Raw genomic sequence first — 24,263 nt, 5'->3', positions numbered from 1 at the left:
GCGCGATCTCGTCAGGTTTCTGCATCTTGTTAAACTCTGATGATTCCCCTAACTCTAGGCCTCGAAAATAGCATCTTAATATCGTCGGTGAGCCCAATTGTAAGTCGTTCGTGACAGCCAAAATGACATTTTCAAGGCGAGGTCTTTGGAAACAAATGCATTTTAATTTTCATGGTTTAACCTACTCATCCTTTAATGGGCAAAAATATGTATGAATCCATCACCGCACAACATTCCTTTGTCTTTTTTTACAACACCGTCTTCAAAGGACGCATCAAAGTTGATTATAGTTTCTTATAGTTTATCTTGCTGTTATTTTAAAAAAGTGAAACGGTGATATCTAGAGAAATTAATGGTCACATTATTTGGAGATTTACTTTCTCTTGGTTATAGTTATTCGTAAATTAAAAATTAAACGATTAGTAAGGCTTCCCGCGAAAACGTGCCATTTGATTACATATTCCTAAATTTAACTATTAGTACAGATTTCCACATATAAAAAACAAACAAAAAACGAACAAACAACCAATTTCTATGCTAAGTGCCAGTTTTTAAAATATACTTATAAAGTGCTTTTTGATGAAAGCTTTGCTTGAAAAAGTTTTTTTACTCCTGGCTAACGGATGTCGTTGTGTTGGTCGAAGCATCAGGGATGTTTGACTTATCTGTTGCAGTGCGAACTTCAATGTGCTGAAGCTCCGTTGTGGCATCAACAGCAGCCTTTGGCCATCCGACCATTCCTTTGACTTTCTGTCTGAAGTTTTCACTGAGCAGGGCATACACAAAGGGATTGATGGTAGAATTAAATAATACCAGAATGTTGGAAATTGCGATAACAAAAGGACTCAACTGAAAAACCTTGAAGCTATGCAAGGTGTACAGAACCTGGATTGTACCCCAACAGACTCCAAATATGACACTGACAATCACAGCCATTAAGGTGACCCGCTTGCGGACTTTCAGTATATCCTAAGGATTGAAAAGTGTTTACAAAATGAAATATTTCTAAAGAAAAGAAGGAAGGTGATCGAGACCAAGATTTCTGAATTTTTAAACCCCGTAATCATTTATTTAATCTGCATTTCACTAAATAATTCTTAGCAGTTCCTTTATCTTTCTTTTTCTATCGTCGGACGCTATCTTTAAAGCGATAACTGAGTACAGTATCTTACAGAGGCCAGACTTTTAAAATCATTTTACAACAGCAATTATACGGTGGTTTGGAGCCAATTCAGTGGAGACACAAACTTGGGCGCACGCCTCTTAGAAGTCAATCAAAAAATGAAAATAGAAAACGTGACGAACTTCCTCTTTTTACTTTTCGTCAATGCAAATTTCGTCGAGGTGATCGTTTGCCTGAATGATGTCCTGTTTGGTTTTTGGTTAAGAATGACTGGGAATTGATTCGGTCTACTTCTAATCTCGAAAACAGAATAAACTTGAAGGACTAAGGTAATATCTGGCAATCTTGCCGCCGATCTTGGTCATAGACAAAAACAACAAGAAAACAAAACAAAAAAATGTAAAATAAACAAAACAACAACAACATATGAACAATGAAAAAAAAAAGCGAAAAAGGAAGAACAACGTCAGCGACAGCGGGCACAAAAGACAAAACACTTTTGAATCTATTAACTAAGGAAGTCAAATACTTGCGAAAAATATTTGGTGTCACTCGGTTTCAAGAGAACATCAACTGTTTATATTCTCTTGGTGGTGTCTAGACTTAACCAGGAAATTATCAAATTGCTTTCAAATTTACTAAGCAAACTCATTGAGTATCACTTTGACAGTCCCGTTTGTAAAGTATTAACTGTCTGTCCCAGCCCGATACGAATAGTTGCGTCATGGTAGCTACGAAAAATGTTTTCGCAAATAAAAGTTGAAGATCTCAGAACGAGAACAAAAAAAGAGAAAAAAAGAGAAACGGATAAAAATGGGATTACATCATTTATCCCTAAAACGCCCTTCTTTGTTATTACTTACCGTTTGCTGAGATGACACAGGATTGGCAACGATATTTGCTTTAAACCATAACGTGCGCACGACTCTGGAGTACAGTATTACCATCAATAACAAGGCAACGAATACTAGGATGGTGATCCACACTGTATAAGCTGTGTTAGTCCACTCTTCAGGAAAGTTTTCATAGCAGTGACCATCATTGAGCTTTATGTGTATGGTGTTAGGGATGCATACTATAACCGCGCCGACCCAAAAGGCTGTTATCATCACCTGCAATGAAATGGCTCATAATTTGAGAGTTCGAAAAAATATCGTGCGCTGCCATGGGAAAAATATGCACATAGTGCATAGGGGAGCAGGGATGGCGCGGGGAGCAGGGATGGCGCGGGGAGCAGGGATCGCGCGGGGAGCAGGGATGGCGCAGTGGTGAGAGCACTCGCCTCCCACCACTGTGGCCCGGGTTCGATTCCCGGACCTGGCGTCTCATGTGGGTTGAGTTTGTTGTTGGTTCTCGTCCTTGCTCCGAGGGTTTTTCTCCGGGTCCTCCGGTTTTCCTCCCTCCGCAAAAACCAACATTCCAAATTCCAATTCGATCTGGAACAGTGGACAAGAATAGCCACCCAGTGGATGTCCATTGTTAAATCATTTATTCATTTATTTATTTATTTAATCATAATTCTATCAATAATACTGTTAGTAATATTATTTCTATCAAGAATTATAATAATGATACTAGTGACGATGACGGTTACTGGTAATGATAATCTCAGTGACAATAACAGTGCCACTGGCGATGACAATAATGGCAACAATGGTAACAATAATCAAAATTATAAAAAAATTTTCCAACGTGATTAGTTATCTCACCAGCCCGATTTGAGCACTGACAGGGTAGGGGACGCTTAATATTTTTAACGGAACAATGGACAAGTCATGCACGTTTCATTGGACTGTATGCGTCATGTGCACGTGTGCGCACTGTTGTTGCGCATTTCGCCCAGTTAACTTTTGTTGTTGATTTTTTTGAAAATGTATAGACGATAGCTGGCTTCCATAGTTTTCATTTATTGGTCATAGGACTTTGTGTCGTCCAATTCTGTACGTAATCCTGCTCGTTATTGACAAATCAGAGTCCCACCTCGCGGTCGTTCAATTTTGTCTACCACTCTTATGATTAAAAATATAATTAGACTCTTTTCAGTCCTATGACTCTCTAATTGCATGAACTTCCTGCGTATTCCGTAATTTTCTTGGCCGGCACCCATGGGACTTGCCGATAATCTTAAAATGCATCTTCGTTCATAAGGTTTCGTAGGTACATTATCCAACTAAGGAGGTTACAAAGAACAGGTGCGCGAGGCCAAGAAAAGAAATCCACAGGATATGAAACATTGGTGGCAATCTCATTTAGTAGAGTCCACTTTGCTTACGGTCACTTCTAACTGTTTTGCTCATGAAAGTGATCTAGATTCCAAGGGACATTCGGGCTAAGATTACACTTGACATAGCTGTATAGCCGATTTGGTGATCTTTCTGGGTTCCCAACTTTCAATGCAGAAAAACCGAGTCAGAACAAACCTTTAGTGTCCGTTTCGAGAGATTCCATTTCATGCCTTGCGGATCATGGACTGCAAAATATCTTTCGAAGGCAATTGCAACCAGAGTGAATATCGCACATATTGCTGCATACCACGCGAAAGCTCCACCAGTTATCACTCGGCATAAAACTGTACCAGCCACCCCCTCTGGGTGCTTTATATTGAGACTCACAATAAGTTTAGGAGTAATAAGCAATGCAAAGACACCATCCGCCACAGCAAGGTTAAAAAGGAGAATATGAATGGGGGCCCTGCGACGAGTAAAATATGCAAAGGCATGATTAGTATTGACAAGAGGGTATTGACTTCGCTTATTAAGTTGGCTTCGTGTTTGTTTAGTTCTAAAACTTTGCAAAGTTCCCGTGGGGTATAAAACCTCAGACTTTTTGCCCTTGTGTTCAATTACCAAGGTACAGAAGTTCAAATCATCTGATGGACTCAGATATTCCCCCTGTCCCATGCTCGTGAAAACAAGACAAAACATCTATCTTTACTTTTTTTTACCGAGCTGAAACATTTACCATCTTTCACATACTATTTTAGATAAAACTTTTAACTCTGAGAATAATCGGTCTGATCTTGACCTCAAGAAGCAGCGCCTACTGGAGAGGCGTCTTTAAAATAGATATTCCTTAATGGAGATGTTTTACTGTGTGCAACTTTTGAATATACCTGAGATTTCTATTTTTCCATATTATCGCACAAACAAGAGAATTGCCCACGATATCCACTGAGCAGAGTATGAGGAGGATTGTTGTTACGATTATCCCAACTGCCATGACTCACGCGTAGTTTTGTAACTACAAACAAAAAAACACACAAACAAGAGACAGCGTCAAGTTATTTTGCATACTGTAGTTTAAATGGTCTCATGTCAGACAAAAATGAGCCAAGATACAATTTTTGTCTTGATCACTGCAATTCTTGTCCTTCAAAGATCTCAAGAGAGAGGACGACACAAGAGTAAACCAAACCGTTCATGTCATGGTGTTGGTTTGCTTCAATACTTTCAGAGCCAAGGTTTTCTGTAGGACCAAGCCCAATTCTGTTATTGTTATTCCACTTCGATAGTAACTACTTTTATAGCGGTTATCCCCCCTTCCCCACAAACGCTCTACTTCTGCGTGGAGAGGAACTCCAAGAATACATTACGATGACGTAGCCAGGTTTTTTAAGTTTATGCCAAATAAGTTATTCAGCTAGTATACTGTAAAGTTTATGGGTTGGTACGCTAATGTAAGTTAAAGTAATTTTAGAAAAATATCTGACAAAATGGTTGTCATGACAATCTCTTACGATTAAATTTTATAAAATCAGCCAAAAAATGTACATATAAAGCACGCAGTTCTGATATTGATTTTATTACAAACTAAACCCAATAACTTTTTTCAGTAGACGCATATTCTCTTGCCAATATCTCAAGAAGAAAAACACTTTCCAAATTATGAAATTTAAGTGCCGATAACTCAAAATCAAACCCTTGATTAATATGTCAGATTTTTATTTCCATTCAGACACTGCATTTTCTTAAATTTTTTTCCAAAACATCTTGAGTCAACTGCATCGATCTCTTTGCACTACCTTACATCTCATTACTTGGTCAATAAGTAAAAAGTTTTACGCTACTTCTGGTCCAAGACAGGGAGCAACAGTTCGAAACAGCAAAATAAACAACCATTTTTCTCCCGTCCCCGAAATACTACAAAGGCCTTTTATAAATGCCCTGTATAACGTGCTCCAATTGATATTACAAACTAATAGTTACCTTTTCCTGCATATATATATATATTTCTTTTCTTTCGCTATGCCTTTTTCTCAACAGTTCGATGTACCGAGTCTCAGCTATTCACAATAGATGGCTGTAAAAACGAAATTTCGAACTGCAAAGACAAGAGTCATGCCGAGGTGAAAAATATTGATTAGAGCTCAAACTCTAAGTTCTGCAAAATAATTGTATCCTCACTTGCTACCCCACGTGAACAACTCACCTGATGTAATACATTCACAAACACTTGGGCGTATTTTAGTTGTCAGGATCTTTTCTGTTCCGTTCCAGTGTTTAGTATCGTTGAAACTCTTGGTCATTCATTCAGTCAAAGTAAACAAGCTGAAGTTACTTCTACTGTTTTTATGTCATTTTCTCCTATACTTCTCAGCGACGGTGTTAGACAGAGTCTGATAACTTTCCAAAAAGGAAAGGACACTTAATTACGTTCAAGATGTTCAATTTTTAGAGTCTTTTTGCTGAATTTGGGTGAATTATCAGAGCACAAAAGAAACAACTTCAAGAACCAAGATGCTGCTCACGTAAACTTCACCCTTCTTGCAGAAACGTGTGAAGTTGATTTGTGTCTCAAGCAATTAGTTTACCAGGCTTATATATGCATTGTGCAGCGGTTTTCTAGCTTCGAAAAACAACCTATATTACTTCAGCGTCACTGGAGAGCATTGCTTCCTTTCGAAGTAGGGCCGCTATATCCACTAGTGCGTCTCTTGAATTAATTTTGCTGACAGGCGGTCGGATAGGGTAGTTCTCGATAGCCCTATATGCGTCATACTTTGCCTAAAAGATTTGTAAAGCTTCAACTTCTTTTGATAGCAGAAACATTAAAAGGAATCTCACAGTGCAAAAGAAGTAAACGTTAATTGCAAACCAGCAGTGCATAGTTTTCCCGACATAAATGTTGACGTGAGTGTGACCCACATGCACGCTGCAGGTATTTACATCGGAGCAAAGGTCAGCGCCCCAAGCCGACTTTATTTCGATTTGAAGAGACATTTTATTGCTGACCAAAACTGCATAATTCCTTCATTAAGGTTTCGACAAGATGTTTTCCTTGTATAGTTCACCCAGATATTGTTATTAGTTACAAAAATAATACCACATCTCAGTGTTTAGTCGGTCTCAATTCTAAATAAACTATTAGTTAGATTGGTATTGATGTAATATCTCCAGTGATCTATTTCTGATCGACTGCTCATGAATATCAATTCCAAGCTGGGAATCACGTCCGCTCGACAACAAAACCTTGTTATGTATTTTTTTATTCTTTATTTTTTGAAATTCACTTGCCGAGCTTAAGTTATTACAATACTTGCAAAGTTTAAATTGAGAGAAATCGACCATTCCCAAATTTGATGAACTTGGACTCATTTGAGAATTCAGTCATTTCTGAGAGTAGCTTCTTGCGTAAACTAATAACAAACAGGTTTGACGCATTCACTGAAATTTGTGGCAGTCTCATCATCTTGGGTTCTATTGAATCAATTGAGAAAGCCTGATATGTTAAAACAACGTGTTCCAATCCGCAAATAATTGAAATCAAGATGTGGTGTAAACCATTCACTTCACTTTGATATATCTGGGGGTAAATCGTATGATTCATGAAACGCGAAAAGGTGAGATGAGAAAATATACATAATTGGTCTCAGATAATAACTCTCAGCTAGAATTAGAGCTAGAATTGTTAGATATAGCATTGTTAAAGCAAGATAAAGACATCAGACATGGGATATAATTCACAATATTACTTGGCACGTTACTATTTTTGGATGTCTTTAATCGGAAGAATATAAGAACCTGTACAAGGACTTCGGTGGGAGAGGCGGAACATAATTTTGAGTTGAAATAGAGCAAAAATGATAAATTTACACAGACCTCTTTCCCCTTTTAGAAACATTTTGGTCTTTCTTACCGGGTCAGCAAATTGATACCGGGAAATAAATTTAATCTTGTTTCCAGGTGTCTGTAACAAAAAAACGAGCTCGGTAACCGCTATTCTTGATCATTAAAGTTCCAATGAGCATATCAGATTTATCTATATTTGTACGTAAAATCACCATTCGAATCCAAGTAGAATCAATATTACATAGTTACTACCGTACAGTGAAAATATGACTCTCCTCCAGAAGTTGATATTGATTATAATGATTTTTATCTGCTCCAATGATACCAGCTTTCATACGATGTGTGAGGGAAAAAGTGCAAAGAACTAACTTTAGCAGGAAAAATCTTGGAGTAATACTCAATGTTGAATTTTTTTGTTTGTTTTTTTGTTTTATTTATGCGGTTATAACTGTTATTTTTGCTTTAGTAAAATTCTGTGTGGACGGACTGACTGAGAACATTGTAAACATCATCATCGAACATCGGAACATCTCGGGCTTTTGTGGTTTGATGGTTATGGGCCAACCCAAGGGAAATGATTAAGCATCCCACAGAGTTCCGAAAAATACAGTCAAAGAATAGTTAGCATCAATATTGTATACGTTGCTCGGTAACACTGATTAACAAAGATTGAGACCGATATTTTGTTTGTCGCTGAAGGAATAAGTTCAACAGTATGCCAGTGTACTATGAAAATCACCGGAATGGTTAATTGCTTGCTCAAAATTCAGCCTTGGGGGTGTGTACTTTTGTACCACATGACCAGTTTTAAGGAAAGTGATTACCCACTAAGGGTCACGTGGTACAGAAACTAGACAAAATCTTAAAAGGTCATTTCAACAGCAGATCCAGCGAAAAATATAAGGGGGGCCTTGATTGAAATTATCGGCCTGACTTTGATTATTTGTATTTGTATTTATTTTTTAGCTAAAGGGGAGGGGGGGGGGGCAGTGCATCCACCCTTGCATTTTACCACTCTAGGAATTTTTGCCGTAGTACTTCACTTAATCCCGTGACTTTGTAGTAAAATAAATAAATAAGAAAAATACCTCGCAATTTCTTCGAAGCATTTGCATGGCTATTTCATCTATAAAAGGAAGCCCAAGTTCACGCAGATATGAGTCTAGTTTGCAAATATTATGCTCTCTTGAAGACGTAAGTTATAATTATAAGGAATCTCATGTTCAAACAGTTATGCGTCTAGTTTATTATTAAATACGCCAAACGATTCCCAGATCTTCTAAGTTGAATTATTATATCAACTGTGTAAAAAGTTGGAAACAAGCATTTTGTCTCTATGTTTAAGGCATTTTGTGTTTCTCAAGGACGAAGGTTGAAATATAATACTAAAGCTAGTCGTTATACGGCTTTGTTTTCAGTCTTGTAATAGACCGATTTCTTTTTTTAAGCTCGATGCTGTAACCTTATTCTAACTCCTAGATATACAGTATCTCGGTTTTAGTTGTGTCACTCAAATTTATTTTCTATGAAGATCTGCACACTTGAAACTAAAGAAATGACGACAAGACCATACAAATTTGATTGATATAAAATTAAAAATTTTATTAAAGAGAACCGCGAGATAACGCAGGTATGCGTCTAGTTATAATAATAATAATGATGATAATAATAATGATAATAATAATAATATTAACAAATATAATAATAATAATAATAATAATAATGAATAATAATGGCGGCGAGTAGTGGAGACGGGTTCTAGCGGCTCCGTTAGTAATCTTGTTTTTCGCAAAAGCAAGCCAAGTTTAGAGCGCTATTTTACATCCGGACAAGTGCGTATGCACTTTGGAAATTGTCAAACCGAACAGGGGAGATATTTGGTGTCTCTAAACGCAAGAAAATCAGTCAAAGTCTCAAACTTTACAATTTCAATAATGTTAACTGACGACAATATGGAAGATAACTTACAACATCCTCCACGCAAACATAGGCTCAAATGGACGGACGAAATGAATTCAACATTACTCGATTGTAAAAGGAAAGCCCAACAAATGGTTAAATCTAATGCGCCCGAAGTTATGGATGGAAATCGTAAGAAAGGTTACATGGAAGTGATGAAGGAACTCTGGGATCAACAAGGCTATGAACATCTCGCAATACCCAGAAACAATCTACGAAATCAAGCTGCCCGATTAGAGAAATTGCTTGGCAACGCAATGAACAATATCATGGATAAGGTTGGACAACGGCAGAGGAGCGTAATCGAAAGAAATTTTGCTGAAAAGAATGAAAGCATTGACAATATTTCGAATGACCAAAATGCTAATAAGCCTGAACAAGGAAACAATTTGCATATCGACCAAGATACAACTCCACTGGGACCGACACAAAGACAACTAAGTGATGAGGCACGCGCACTGATAGAAAAGTCGTCGCAAATGTTTGATCTAGTGCATATCGATCCAAGTAACTATGAAAATCGGGAAATCGACACCAGAACTAAAGAAAAACCAACGAAGAAAGACATTGAAAACATCAACATCGCCGTGAATGAAATAATTAATCAACATAATGTATCACCTACTGAAGACCCATTTATTTATTTATGGATGGTTAATTGTGCACTTTATTCAACCACAGCCGCTTTTCTACTGTTAAAACGATGGAAAAGATCTACTGTACAAGGCGCACCGAGGAAACAAAACTCCGAAGGAAAAAAGAAAGAATTTCAGGGCAAAGCTAGAGACTTAAGGAAGAAAATATCTATCGCCAAGGCGGAGTTAGAAAGGCTAAGAGAAAACAGAAAATTGACCAAGCAACGGAAACGGAATAGATCAACCCTACTAGAAGAATGTAAAGTAATCTCATCGGATGAACTTGTCAACTACATAGAAAAGAAAAAATCGCAGCTGAGAAAGTTAAAGGCAAAGTACCTTAGAGAAAAGAAACAACATGAAGCAAGATCACTGAACAACCAATTCAAGCAAGATGCAGGACAGGTCTATGCAAAGTTTACAGAGATGATGGATGATAGACAAGATCGCCCTACATACCAAAGAGTTGGCAAAAAAATTAATCCTGATAGTAACACTAACACGAGAATATCGAAGAAGCGAGCAGATTCTGGCAGAGCTTGTGGGAGAAGAAAGGATCTGGTAACGAGAAAACTGAATGGCTGCTGGATATGAAAGAAGCTATCGCTGAACAAGTACCAACTACCGTAGAACGAGAGTGGAATTTAGAAACCCCACTGGCCGTCAAGACTTTACTCAAGAAACGAAACTTCAGCGCACCTGGCCCAGACAGATTGGTTAACTTCTGGTGGAAGCGCGCTAGTTCATTACATGAGGGGGTTACCCGTGCATTTGAATCCATCTCTAAATACAACGAAGACTTTCCACTATGGTTCTCGGAGGGTAAAATACGCTTAATACCTAAAACAGGAGGCTTTTCAAGTGAAAACCAAAGACCCATAACCTGTCTGAATAACATCTATAAGTGGTTTACCTCATGCCTCCAGATCCCGTTGGATAAACACCTGAATGACTATGATCTTATGGAAGGCGAACAGAGGGGAGCGAAGTCTGGCTGTAGTGGAACGACTGACAACCTTATGATTGATAGGATGGTCACGCGGGACTGTCATCGAGGTAAACGCAATTTAAGCATGGCATGGGTTGATGTTCGGAAAGCGTATGATTCTGTTGATCATAACTGGTTGATTGAGGTGATGGAGGTACACAGGGTACCCGCCTGGATTGGTAAAGTGATAAAACACCTGAGCGCAAGCTGGAATACCAAGATCGTAGCGACTACAAAGCAAGGAAGCGAAACGTCTACCACCATCAGATGTCACAAGGGACTGCCTCAGGGCGACGCCCTATGCCCACGCCTTTTCACACTGTGCCTTAACCCTGTTGCTTGGTTATTGGATGCTACAGAGGGATACAGACTGTCTAAGCCCTTATCAGCTCGAATAACACTCTTACTTTATGTAGACGATCTGAAAGTGTTTGCTGCCTCTGAAACTAAACTAAATCAAGTACTTCGATCAACCTGCACTGCAATGCAAGATATGGGACTTCACTGGAACCCAAAAAAGTGTAGCGCTATTCATGTGCGTAGAGTTAAACAAGTCCAAGATGCCAATGACTTCAAACTCAACGAGACGTCAGTGGTCAAGAATCTCGAGTCAGGATCCAACTACAAGTTTCTGGGGATTAAAGAGTCAGTTATGCAAGACGAGAAGCAAGCACTGAAAGAGGCAGCAAAGGTGTATTTCAGAAGACTATCTGTGATCTGGACGAGTCCACTATCTGATTTTAACCGCGTCCTTGCTACAAACCAGTTTGCACTTCCAGCACTCACATACCCCATGTGGACCCAGCATTGGCCACTTGCTGTACTGCGTGACATCGACAGACAAACAAGAAAGATCATCTGCGAAAATGGAGGGCGTCATCCACTTAGCTCCATAGCGGTGCTATATCTACCTAGGGAGAAAGGAGGACGAGGACTACGAGCCATTGAACAAGAGTATAAGCTGATCAAGATCAAAGTAGCAGTTAAGCTCTATGAACGTCTAGACCCCAAGATGAAATCTGTGCAACAGTTTGAAGAATGTGCTATAGTCAAGGGATTCTCCTCTCTTATCACTGACTCGAAGAAGTTTGCACAAGAACTGGATATAACTCTGAACTTGAATACCACTGAACCATCATGTAGCCCAACAGAAGAACCAGAGATAGCTACCAAAGATATGCACACCAAGAAGCATATAACGAAAGTTGTAAATGAGAAACTAGTCAAAAAAGTCGAAGATCAACAGTGGCAAGGAAGTCTTTTAAAAGCAAGATGGCAAGATGATCAACTGAGCCTTGAAAATCGTTTTGCATGGCTTAATAAATGGCAATGTGCTCCTACCCACTGTATCGCAGGCATCATGGAACTGTACGAACAGCTCACACCAACAAAGGTCTACATGGCCTACAAGACTGGAACAACGGACAAGAACGATGTCAAATGTAGAATGTGTGGCGAAGGTCCTGAGAGCATGGCACATGTACCTGCTGGATGTCCATCATTAGCTCAGTCCAAGTATTTAGAAAGGCACAATTTTGCTTTGAAAGTGTTGTTCTTTGAGATGCTCAAAGACCTAGAGCTCGCTAATAGTACTCCGCCATGGTTCTCAGATGTGAAGCCCAAACCTCTTTATAAGTCACCTGATGCTGAGGCATACAGGGATGTACCAGTATATGCTGATCATACATACGTACAATCTAATCGTGTGGATGCACGTTTCATCGACCACAAAAACAAGAAGGTACTTACGGTGGAAATGAGCTGCCCTTGGATCAACAACAGAGACAAGAAAGACAAAGAAAAGACCAAGAAGTATGGAGCACTTAGACTTGAGCTGACAAAACAACACCCAGGATACAAGATCTCACAAGTAAACGTCATTATAGATGTACTTGGAGGATGGTCTACAGCCATGGAAACTGAAATGAAGGGCTTCTTTGGCACAAGATACAAAGAAATATTGCTGAGAATGCAGAAAGCTGTATTAAGTAGCACTCTGAACATTGCAAGAACATTTAAACTGGTTACAGCGTAAGAATTTTAATGACATTATGATTTGGTTTTTATGCACAGGATTTTATGGACATTTTAAGTTAAGGATATTTTAAGAACCGAACAGTAAATCATAAACATTTAAAAAAAAAAAAAACATCTTAGTATTGGGCCAATTGACACTTTTATCGTTTTATATTAATCATTTATATTTAAGTAGTATTAGATATTATTATAGTTAACAGTCCTGTCATGCAGATAGGTTACGAATTTTCGCCCTATCTTGCTTAGCTCACTAGCATCCAAACGTGTATACTGCATAATAATAATAATAATAATGGACTCGTCTAGCTATTCGAGCAGCTCTTGCCAACGCGAGTGTACATGAGTTAGAAGACCCACACAAGTGGGGAAGGCAAGGTAAGGTGCAGATTATGTGGTAAGGCTCCAGAGAGCGTGGCTCATATCTTGTCAGGATGTAGTGCGCCGGCCCAGAGGAAGTATCTCTCTAGACACGACGTAGCACTGAAGGTACTGTTTGACGAACTGTTGTGTGATGAGGGAGTTATAGACGAGATACCATCCTGGAACTCACCCGACAAGCCCAAGTCTGTGTATGAGTCAGAGAATGTTAAAGCTTATTGGGATGTCCCTATATATGCTGATCAACAAGAGGTTAGATGCAATAGGGTGGATGCACGCATTGTAAATTATATGTGCAAGAGAGTTGTGATGCTGGAAATGAGCTGCCCGTGGGTTAACAATTTAAGTAACTTAAGTAATTTAAGTACGAACCCCTTCTCTGGGAACTAAGGCAGCAGTTCCCAGGCTACGAAGTGAAGCAATATAACATCATAATGGATGTCCTCGGGGGTGGTCACGGGAGCTGGATGTCATGATGCGCGAGTTGGTGGGAGGCAGAAGCACAGATGTACTGCGAAAGATGCAGAGGGCAGTGCTCTCGGGCACGCTGAATATTGCACGGACTTTCCAGGTTGAAGTTTGAGTTCCTGTTAAGAAGGAGGACCGTATACACATCGTAAAAGCTTTTCAGGATTAGTTAATGTACATTTATTTTTTACTGCATGGCTCACAGGCTACGGTTTTCGCCCTGTTTTGCTTGATTAGAATGTAGCATTGAGTTGAATTCTCTGCGATAATAATAATAATATAGGAAAATTCATTACCTGACTCATGAATTCCGCGTTAAATTGCACGCGAAAACCGATATCGCACGAATCGCTTCGCGATTCGTGCGATATCGGTTTTCAAGGGTGACCCTGTTGTGATAGAGACCTGTATCTAGTTAGCATGATAACAAAGAAATTTTCATTTGAAAAGCAGCAACATCTCTATCATAACAAGGTCACCCTTAGCCTCACTCCAGTTCAAAGGCTTGGCCACCAAGCCCACAACTGTAAAAAGGACTATTCGGCTAGAACAGTCTGAAAGCGCCAGGTTAGAAAGCTTCAAAAGTAGCAACATAGGGTAACTTTAGTCTCTTCACGCTAACAAGAGATCAGAGCTTTGGCAACTTCAAGTCCATGTTTCCAAAGTGCTGATAGACAAGATTTTGGAAAGTACTAAACAACAAAACACCGAAACAAAAAGCCAAACATAATTGCGTTTGTCTGTCAATTTATAACCAATTTCATTTTAATGCGAGTGAAATGAATCATCAATCATACTTTGCTAAGAATTTCAATTTAAGAAAAAAATTCAGTTGTCATTGTCAGCTACTTAACGCAGAAACCTTTATGTTCTTTATGGAAAATCAATCTGCCGTGAGAAACGTAATCATGTTGAAAAGAGTCCCTTCTATTCCATAGAGGGTTTTGAGATTCAAGAAAGTGACTGTGAAGCCAGTTTCATATAAAATATAATTATGTAGCGAATAAACATTCGAAATAGATTCTAACCATGGCCAGAAGAGAGCACAAATGATTATAAAACTTTTCACCGCAGCGGAAGGTGAATCAAAGTGAATATAGTAATACCCACGTCTGGATTTCAATTTTCAAAAGCCCAAGAAATCCCACGGTATTTTTAAGCATAAGAGGGTATTAGTATGGCTAAGATTTTAATTCTTGCTCTTCAGCTATTGATATTTTTTTATACTTTTTATTTTTTATTTTTTTTTTTTGATACTTTAATACTTTTTATTTTTTAATTTTTTATATTTTTTGCTATTTTTACTCTTTTTAGCTATTGACATTTTTGCTATGATTCACTTTGTTTCGTCACATTTAATTTAAAATCAATAGAGTCACAGGGTTTAGTCAATATAAATCTGAGCCATTGTTTTCTTTTGTGGCAGTTTTATTGCACACCTTCAAACTGGGAATTCGACGCGGTTAAGCTTACATTACATAATTTGCAAGTTATTTTAATTCTTTTAAGGTCACAAATCAAGGAAAAAAGTCTTCTTTACTTGCTCAGATAATTACCCAATTTGGTAAGAATGCGAAGACTGAAATTTTATGATCATTCTTAAATAATGAAACTGAAATAATGAAATTATTCACTACAGTTGCTTCCCTTGCGTGGATACATGCGAAATCACACCTCCTCTGAGCAATGTAAGCTGACCTTCTGCCTTTTTTGTTCCCATTTAGGTTACATGATAACACGTTCTAGTTCAGGATGTCTACTGCTTTTGCCCTGACAACAGTACTACTCCTACTCGTTTTCGTAGATATCATTGGAAATTCGCTCGTTTGTGCGATGATGAGGAAAAATAGAAATCTCAGGTATACTGACAATAAGCACGCAGTCGAACCTCTTCGGTCGAACCTTTTTTTGTCGGCAAAATTTAGGTCTAATCTAACCTTATTTCACTATTTCGCCAACACTTTCTACTTGTGTTGCATTTGGTCCTTCTTTTTTTTGGTCCATTCAAGTATTTTTCTTGTAATCCTTCAGGATCAGTCAGGTGTGTTCACAAATTTGTGTTTCCACTTTGTGTTAATTGTATTCTAGATTAAGATCTTCATTTTGATTAGCCACTTTACCCAACTAAGTAAATAGTTCACCATGAAGCCGTTAAAAAAAAATTATTGAGTTTTTGAGGAAGCAAAATAAATATATTAATCATGCGATAGAGGCAATCTGCTTATTTGTATCAGGTTTGTTTAGGACTTGGTACGAGAGATTTTGTGTTATTAATTCTTTCTCAAGGATTTTCAAAACTCCATCCTTTTAGAACTAAATTTACCAAATCAAATTCTCGTGAAAAACAGTTCATACGAAAAAATGAACCCTCAGTCGTTAAAAGACCAACATTGTGACAATATACTGTCAAGATGGATTACTTTTGACCATCAAACGCATTTAGCTTGCCAAAACAAGTAAATCCCATCGTTTTCCTTCATAAATCCTTTAAGTCTTTTTTTCCGTTTTATACAGTTGGAAACGTCAGTTGAATCAGATTCTCCTAATGAAATTAAACAGAGAAAAATCTTATCTCGATTTGCATATAGCCTTCAGATCTGTTTTCCATGACAAATGATCCACACAACAAACAAAATCCAGCCAGGAAAAAAAGGAGACTCTTCGAAAGACAATGGATTTTGAAACCAATTAGCATGACTAAAAAGTCATGGTTTGGCCGCGTTAATGTTGTATGCTTTGACCCTAGGAATAGAAGGGCTCTTACGAAGAACTAACGTTCGGAACGTCAACCTTATAAACTCGTTATGGTGGACAATGTACATTAGCAACTCGGTTGATAAAACCAAATTACCTTGTTATGCTCCCCCTCCGACACAGCACCACAGCTTCTTAAGAAATATAGCCCCTTTATTGAAGAGATAATTAAAGATATCATGAAATTACTTATCTGAATGCATATATTTTGGATAATACAGGACGCCCATAAATGTCCTTATTCTCAACCCTGCCGTGGGGGATGCCCTCTTCACGGCGTTGATTGCACCCAAACTTATTGTGAGCGTCAATTTAGGGCACCGAGGAGGTTGGATTGGTTCAGTTTTGTGCAAGTTGGTAACTGGTAGAGACCTCGCATGGGTCGGAGGGCTGTTTTTCATCTATAGTCTGGTTGCAATCGCTGTGGAAAGATAACATGCAGTAATTTACCCGCGTGGTAAAAGATGGACACTCAACAATCGTAAAGGTTTGTTTCAATGATGAATACATTGATGAAGACAATGACAATAGCAATAGTAGTAACAGTAGACTTGCTTAGTTTATCTCCCATTTTCAGGTGATATTGACCGCTTCCTGGATGATTGCAGTGACGTGCAACATCCCCAATATCACTTCTATGAACGTCGCCAACGGTCAATGCCATGAAATATGGCCTGACGATTGAAAGATCAAGGCTTTTTCTTTATTCGTTACCTCGAAAGTAACTATCACCTTATTACTGATGGTGGTGGTGTACTCGAGAGTCGTTTTTGCCCTTTGGTTCAAACGAAGCAGCACTAATCCGGCGACATTTCAGCAAAAAGTAAGCGTTGACAAAATGATGCGTAACAACGTGATAGATTGATCTGAGTGGAGCCAAGAAATTTTGTCGTTTACGTGGTTCCAAATCATGAGTATGACTTCAGATCAGAATAGCTTGACACAATGATGATTATCGCTTTATTCATCAATTTTGAATTCACTCAAGTAAAGGATCTTAGTTGTTTTGGGGGAAAAATGTGGAAAATTTAATACACCATAACCTCTTTTTTTTCCATTTTCTTGCAGTTTAATCGATTGAAGACTTGCAATCTATATATATAATTGGTTGTTTTGTTTTAGAGTGGTTTATCTTAGTTTCGTTAACTGGGTAAAAGGTGCGACTTAGGGCAGAAAGTGGTGCGATTCGTGAATAAATCACCCCGCTGAGAGCCAATCAGATCTCAAGGATTATCAGTGATTTTAAGGGGATGAAATAGATGGGGTACATGACAGGATGGAAAACGCGTGCACTGTAAGTACCTCCCGTTTTCCCATACAAAACCCTAGAAAGCTTTTCTAATGCTTTGCTTAGGAAAACGGGAGGTACTTACAGTGCATACGTTTTCTGTCCTGTCATGAAATATGACTAAATTACGAAATGCAGTGGATCCAAAGTAGATCTAAAAGCTTAATTTCGATAACTTTGGTAATTTTAGAACTAGGGTTTATCCCCAATAACCAATGATAACATTTGAAACTTGAACGCACAGTTGAAAAACCCTTCCCGACTTTAAAAACAATGACTTTCAGTAACTTAACCACATGTTTTTTCTCTTCTCATCCTCTTTTCAAACCTCAGTGCGTAATGAGAATCCGCATGCGGGTGACTTGAATGGCTGTGGTTGTCAGTATCATATCTGGAATCTGTTGGAGCACCATCCAGTTCTTGTACACCTTGCACTTTTTCACGTCATATCGATTGAATCATTTTGTGGTTGCCATCTCCACCCTGATGGTATTGTTTAATTCTGCTGTCAACCCTTTCGTATATGCTCTAGTGAACCACAACTTCAGACAGGAAATGAAGGCAAATTTCTGCTGCCCCAGGGCCAACGTTGATGTGACGAGTGACCCTCGAGGTACGATGTTGTCCACACAAGAAAGCAACAAACATCCGTGATTCTTCAACCAATCTGTTTTATAGACACAAGGAAGACGCAAATCATAAATAAATTAATATATAACTAGAGTCCATTCGAACAGAGAGTTTTACAGACAGCAGACCAATCACTTCGTGTTAGTAAGAACGTAAAGCTGTAATTAAGCCTTAATATAGCTAGCTATTTGTCATATGACCTATCCGGCTACGCTCTCGCAGTCTCATAGAATACCATAGACAAAGCTGACGTGTGCAGGGCCGGACGGGTTGACGTGAGCCAGTCCTAGTGCACTTGTACCTCGAGCCAAATTTTTTCCCGCCCGGCCGTCCACACAGTCAATAACTGCTTACTATCAAAATCCAAATCTTCCATACAAATTCTGGCTACAAAGGGTCCTCTTGACACTAAATATATACAAAAATTCATCATCATGTTTGTTCTTCTTCTTAAACTTAGAAAAAGAAAAGATAAAATATTTGACGAGTCACGTATATGCTGACTTTAAATGATGGAAGGAGGCGGCGTGGCCAAGTGGTTAGAGTGCTGGACTTGTAATCCGGTGTCCCGGGTTCAAGTCCTCCACCCTGCCACTCACTGGATTTGTTCTCGGTTGCCCCTAGTTCAACTCCTCGGCTGCGCTCTGTAAATAGCCCACTGGTCTGCCTCCTGCCAGTGGGAATTTTTAAGCCCTTAGTTAGTCTACATTGTGGCTGAAAAGCCCCTAAGGGGGAGCCTCAATTAATGTATATTATTATTATTATTATGGTCTCGATTGACTTGTATCCTCTTAAGCCCGTTGTGTTACCCATCTTAGATTACGTAAATCAGACAAAAGATTTTAAGGTTTTCTGGTAAAGAGTTAAGGCAGGTTTCCCTTGTGTGAATTAATACTTAAGTATCTCTCAGTTCGGTTACTATGAAGTGTTGCGGCTGATCGCCTGGGTTCCCATGCGGGACATCTACGTTTTCGTGCAAGCACGGTGGCGGCATCTTCGAACGGTGCCACGAGGCCACCAAGTTGAAACCTCTCTCTATATCGTTCAGTTTTTCTCGATTTTGGTTTCAATGTTGCGTTAGTCATGGCATGATTGAGTGCAAGTTTTCCTGAAGCCTTGTGAAGGATTTTTGATTAAAAGTTTTGATTTTCCATAGTTTGTTACCACTCGCAGCAACATTGAAGACTTACAAGTAATTTTACCTTGTGTATTTCCAGAAAATGTTGTGCAAATTTCATTCTGCTCGCATCATTTTCGTGATACATATAGTTTTAAGTGGTAAGAATATACATTGTCACTGTTTGCGACGCCTGGTTTATATTTTGTTGAGCTGAAGCAGTAATAAGAGACCCTCAGAATACAAACTTCCATGGCCTTAGATCCGATTGCCATGGGACTCAATGTTTCTTTTTTCGTTTGTTTTACATTCGCGACAAAACGACATAAAACTCTCCCTTTCTTCCTTACCGAGTTTAGAATTTGCCGTTCCGTGAATTCTACATGCCCACATTTTTTCATTTGAATAGAGTTTCTGATTACCTCACGCCCTTTGAGAGAATCATCTCAGCACCAGGCCCACAATGTGAGTCACCAGCCACCAGCTAATAATCTAGGTGAACCCCTTGGTTTAACCAAGCAATTTTTCTCTTTTTAACTCGTGGTTACGCAAAACTCAGGAACGACCTTTTATAGAAAGCCCAATATGCAAAGGTGTAACTCACCCACTCACTCACTCACTCACACACTCACTCATTCACTCACTCACGCACTCACTCCCTCACTCACTCACTCACTCACTCACTCACTCTGGTCTAGACACTGAGTCATAGTTAACAGGCCCGAACTTGAGAATGCCCGAGAAAAGTCACAAAGTGATTCACTGCAGTTCTTTCAATCAATCTTCACCTTTAACGCGTAATTTACTGAATTTCATAGTGTATACTTCGCACTGTTGCTTTGAATGCCACTCTTCGAGTGAAAAAAAAAATTGAGTTCTGGTACAAATCCAACACTATGAATCGCTAAGATTGTTTACGATCTGTGCGAAGCAAGAGCAATTAAAGTCCAGTTTTTCAGAAATCTATTTTCTCGAGTTTCCTTGCGCGGAAGTGCTTTACGTATTATCTTCCAGATTGTACTCTTATCAAAGAGACCCTCAGCAAGTAAAACTCATGCGTGGTTCATTCGATGTTCTTCCCTGGCGGCGACTACTTTGAACGTTTTTAAGCGTTCAAAGTAGTTATCAAAATTAGTGAACGATTAACTGCTGCCTTTAAGAGGAAACGAAACCATCATTCTTCGTGGAAAAGCGAAGGCATTTCATGCGTTTGATTGCTTTCATCCTACAACAAACTTTCATGTTCACGACAAAAACTGTGGGATGTCAGTGTCGGCCTATTACTCTTAAATTTCGTGGTGAGAAAAAACAATATGTTTAATTCTGTAGAGGCCTTTGAATCTAAATAATGGACGTAGGAAATACTAACAACCTCCAGGATTTGTGGAGAAAAGAAAAAGTAAACACCGACGTCTGAATTTGCATAAGTCACAGCAAAACAAATCCCGCGGATTTTTTTTAATACTTCTTCTATAGCTCAGGTTTCAATTCTTACTCTTTAGCTAATGACATTTTAATGAGTATTTTCATTCCGTCATTTTGCCGTGGACATTTTTCATCACAGTTCATTTGAAATCACTAAGATTGAAAAAGTCTAGTCAAAATAGTACTGAGACATTTTGTTTTTCTTTCCGAAAGATTTAATTGCACAATTTCCAAAAAAAGAATTCGAAACGGTTAAACCTATCTTGCATAATTTTCAAACTTTCTCGATTGTTCAAATGAGGTAATCAAGGAAAAAGTCTTCTTTGAATTAAAATAACGACATCTGGATTTCAATAAGACACTGTAAGTGAAATCCCGCGGTTCTCTAGGCTTATTGTTCTTTTAACATTTTGTTCTGTCACTTCTCTTGAAATCAGTTCAGTCACAATGTTTAGCCAAAATATTAAACGATCCTATTATCCTCAACGGTTATACTGAGATTTCACGCTTCGAACTAGCAGTTCTAGACGGTCAGGCAAATATACTATGTAATTTTCAAAGCGTTTAGAGGAGTCTACAATAACAAGGAAACATTCTTCGCCAAATAATTCCAATCAGGTTAGAATGCAATTCATCAAGCTGAATTTTTTTTAACAGTTTTTAACAACTAAACTGTTTGCAGATCCGTAGTAGCATGAATTGTTGCTTTTCTTTGTATAAACGAAATCACACCTCTTTGCAAAATAAATTAACTTTCTGTATTTTTGTCCTCGATTAGGTTACCTAATCATTAGTTTGAAACGTTTTTTAAGATGTCTGTTGCTTTTGCCATAACAACGATCCTATTCGTACTGGTGACAGTGGATATCGTGGGAAATTCTCTCGTCTGCGTCATAATATGGAAAAACAGAAGTCTCAGGTATATATCGAAGCCGAACCCTTTCTTGGGGGCACCATTCAAATACAAACGCCTGTGTGTTATGGACTGTGTCAGACGGTCCGCTGAGATGAATCCAAGATGTTATCATTTTTTAATATCTTTGATATAATATCATATAAGTTACAGTCGCAAGTGATCAAAAAATGTTCCAAAACCGTAGCAGGCAGTAATTTTCTAGTTAATGCCAATTGTAGGGCTGCAATGCGTATATGCGTGGTTCCCCTTTGTTGCTGCTTACATTGGTTAAATTAGGACCGTATAAGCATGACATTACATGTAAGAATTACATTAAGATGAATAGTTTTTTCGAGCATTGGGCCAGGAAAGAGAATCATTTGAAGGTGTCTTACAGCCACTCAGCGGAAGAAAAATTGGAACCTAATAGAATCATCGCAGTTATCGATAATGAGCCGTAATAAGTCATTCAAAAGTTCTTGTTTAAATGACCTGAGATACTTCGTTGTGATATTGTCTAAGCCAAAGCCAAACCCTTCATGTTTTCTTCCTACGCTACTCTCGGAAATAAAGAAATGATTTAGAATACTTATCTTACTGCATCTTTTCAAAAACCGCAGGACACCCATAAATGTCCTGATTTTCAACCTTGCCGTGGCAGATGCCCTCTTCGCGACGTTGATTTCACCCAAACTTATTGTGGGTGCCAATTTAAGGCACCCTGAAGGTTGGATTGGTTCAATTTTGTGTACATTCCTAACTGGTGGAGGCTTTGCATGGGTTTCAGCAGCCTGTTCCATTTATACTCTGGTCGTAATCGCAGTGGAAAGATTTTACGCAGTATTTGATCCTCGTGGTAAGAAATGGAAACTCACCAATCATAAACTAAAGGTTTGTATCTCTTGAAAAGTTAGTAGTTGGAAAAATCATGACAACGATAACATAAAATGATAGCGATAACGACGAAGATGAATCGATGACGATGACGAGAACAATGACAACGACGACGATGACGAGGAGGAGGGCGCTCACGAATTGTAAACTAAAGGTTTGTTTCAGTGACCTTATCAAGCTGAAAACGTTGAACGATAACGATGGCAAAGGCACCGGCGGTGTTAGTGACAATAGTAATAAACCAAGCTATACATGATTTAGACTCCCCAAGTTTACTTCTTTTCTTCAGGCCATGATAACCCTCTCCTGGCTTGTTGGGGTGACAATCAACATTCCCACTTTCAGTCACTTGAAGGTCGCTAACGGCGTATGCCTTGAAATGTGGCCCGATGATTGGAAGATCAGGGCTTACACTTTGTATCTTACAACGCAAGTATGTGTTACCCTGTCAGTGATGGTCATTCTGTACTCGAGAGTCATTTTTGCCCTGTGGTTCAAGCGAAATGGTACTAATGCGGTGACATCTCAGCAAAAAGTAAGTGCTGATAAAATAGTTTAACAAAGTGAGTACTTCTCGAGTTTTCCTCACACTTCTTTCGTGCCTAAGCTGCTTCCTGCGTGCATTACAACAGATAACAAAGGCCTCTATATTTCATAAGGAAATAAAATGAAAGAAAAAAGAACGAACTCGATACACTCCTTTGACAAGCAAAAGTGGTGTGATTTTTGAACAAATCAAACTGCTGAGAACCAATCAGATTGCAAGGAGTACCAATAACTAAAGACGGATGTAATAAGTGGGGTAGAATATGACTAAATTAACAAATGTGGTACATCCACAGAAATTCAAAAGCTTAATTGGAAAACTTCGGTACTTTTAGGACTTAGGTTTATCATTCATAGACATTGAAAAACTGAAAATATGAAGGCACATTGGAAAAACCCTTACCGACTTAAGAGGCAATGACTCTCAGTCACTGTACCACATGTTTTTTTCTCTCTCTTATTTGCTATTCAAAACCCAGGGTATAATGAGAATTCGCAAGCGAGTCACCATGATGGCTGTGGTTGTCAGCATCATTTTTGGAGTTTGTCATGGCTCCATACAGACCCTTTACACCTTGCAGCTATTCACTTCTTATCAGATGAGTTACGAGGTGTACGCAGTTTCCAACTTGATGGTATTGTTCAATTCTGCTGTCAACCCTTTCGTATACGCTTTGGTCAACCACAACTTTAGAGGGAAAGTGAAGGCAATTTTCCGTTGCTCTAAGGCCAAGGTTGATGTGACGAGTGGCTTACGAGGTACGATGCTTTCAACGCAAGCTAGCAGTCAACATTCGTGATTTTTCGAACAATTTGATAGCATTTTTTTTTTATATTACAGATTCACTCCACTAGAATACACAACAAATAATATAAATTACAATTAAGGTTAATAAAAACCATAAAAGGACAAATTCTGTAGAAGGGGACAACCAAAAGCGCTGACGAAACATACAAGGGATGCCCCTTCTAATTAAAGTATAGCAAAACTATATAGAAATATGAAAATAGATGCCCTAATTATCCTTATCCTTAATAAAACTTAAAACATTCTTTAA

At 38.6% G+C, this 24,263-nt stretch overlaps 2 protein-coding genes and 1 pseudogene across 5 annotated transcripts; 2 read left to right on the top strand and 1 right to left on the bottom strand.

Annotated features, from left to right (window-relative positions):
- Positions 1-142: 142 nt before the first annotated feature.
- LOC111337951 (QRFP-like peptide receptor) lies at positions 143-5,927 on the bottom strand. Of its 4 annotated transcripts, XM_022944357.2 has the most exons (6): positions 5,552-5,927; positions 5,329-5,443; positions 4,236-4,363; positions 3,544-3,814; positions 1,987-2,235; positions 143-969 (listed from the first exon to the last, which is right to left on the bottom strand). In XM_022944357.2, the coding sequence occupies exons 3-6, from the start codon at positions 4,340-4,342 to the stop codon at positions 607-609; spliced, it is 990 nt and encodes a 329-aa protein (XP_022800092.1). In that variant the 5' UTR covers positions 4,343-4,363; positions 5,329-5,443; positions 5,552-5,927; the 3' UTR covers positions 143-606. The 4 variants fall into 4 exon arrangements, with proteins under 4 accessions (XP_022800092.1, XP_022800083.1, XP_022800101.1 ...); XM_022944348.2 differs by lacking the exon at positions 5,329-5,443; XM_022944366.2 differs by lacking the exon at positions 5,552-5,927 and having other exon boundaries at positions 5,329-5,540.
- A 4,930-nt stretch (positions 5,928-10,857) lies between these two features.
- On the top strand, positions 10,858-13,119 carry LOC148736531 (uncharacterized). The gene has a single exon (XM_088752451.1). It carries the CDS (start codon positions 10,859-10,861, stop codon positions 12,806-12,808), a length of 1,950 nt encoding a protein of 649 aa, XP_088608577.1. The 5' UTR covers position 10,858; the 3' UTR covers positions 12,809-13,119.
- Positions 13,120-15,158: 2,039 nt separating this feature from the next.
- On the top strand, positions 15,159-18,838 carry LOC148736530 (QRFP-like peptide receptor; annotated as a pseudogene).
- The last annotated feature ends 5,425 nt before the right edge of the window (positions 18,839-24,263 follow it).

This window comes from Stylophora pistillata, chromosome 3, assembly GCF_964205215.1.
Source record: "Stylophora pistillata chromosome 3, jaStyPist1.2, whole genome shotgun sequence".
Taxonomy (NCBI): domain Eukaryota; kingdom Metazoa; phylum Cnidaria; class Anthozoa; order Scleractinia; family Pocilloporidae; genus Stylophora; species Stylophora pistillata.
This window is presented reverse-complemented; position numbering and strand designations above follow the sequence as displayed.

Coding starts and splice junctions, on each gene's coding strand:
- LOC111337951 (XM_022944357.2), bottom strand. CDS start 4,342: ATGGCAGTTGGGATAATCGTAACAACAATCCTCCTCATACTCTGCTCA. Junction 2,236..3,543: donor TCTCGAAACGGACACTAAAG/GTTTGTTCTGAC, acceptor ATTTCATTGCAG/GTGATGATAACAGCCTTTTG. Junction 970..1,986: donor CTGTGTCATCTCAGCAAACG/GTAAGTAATAAC, acceptor TTCAATCCTTAG/GATATACTGAAAGTCCGCAA.
- LOC148736531 (XM_088752451.1), top strand. CDS start 10,859: ATGGCATGGGTTGATGTTCGGAAAGCGTATGATTCTGTTGATCATAAC.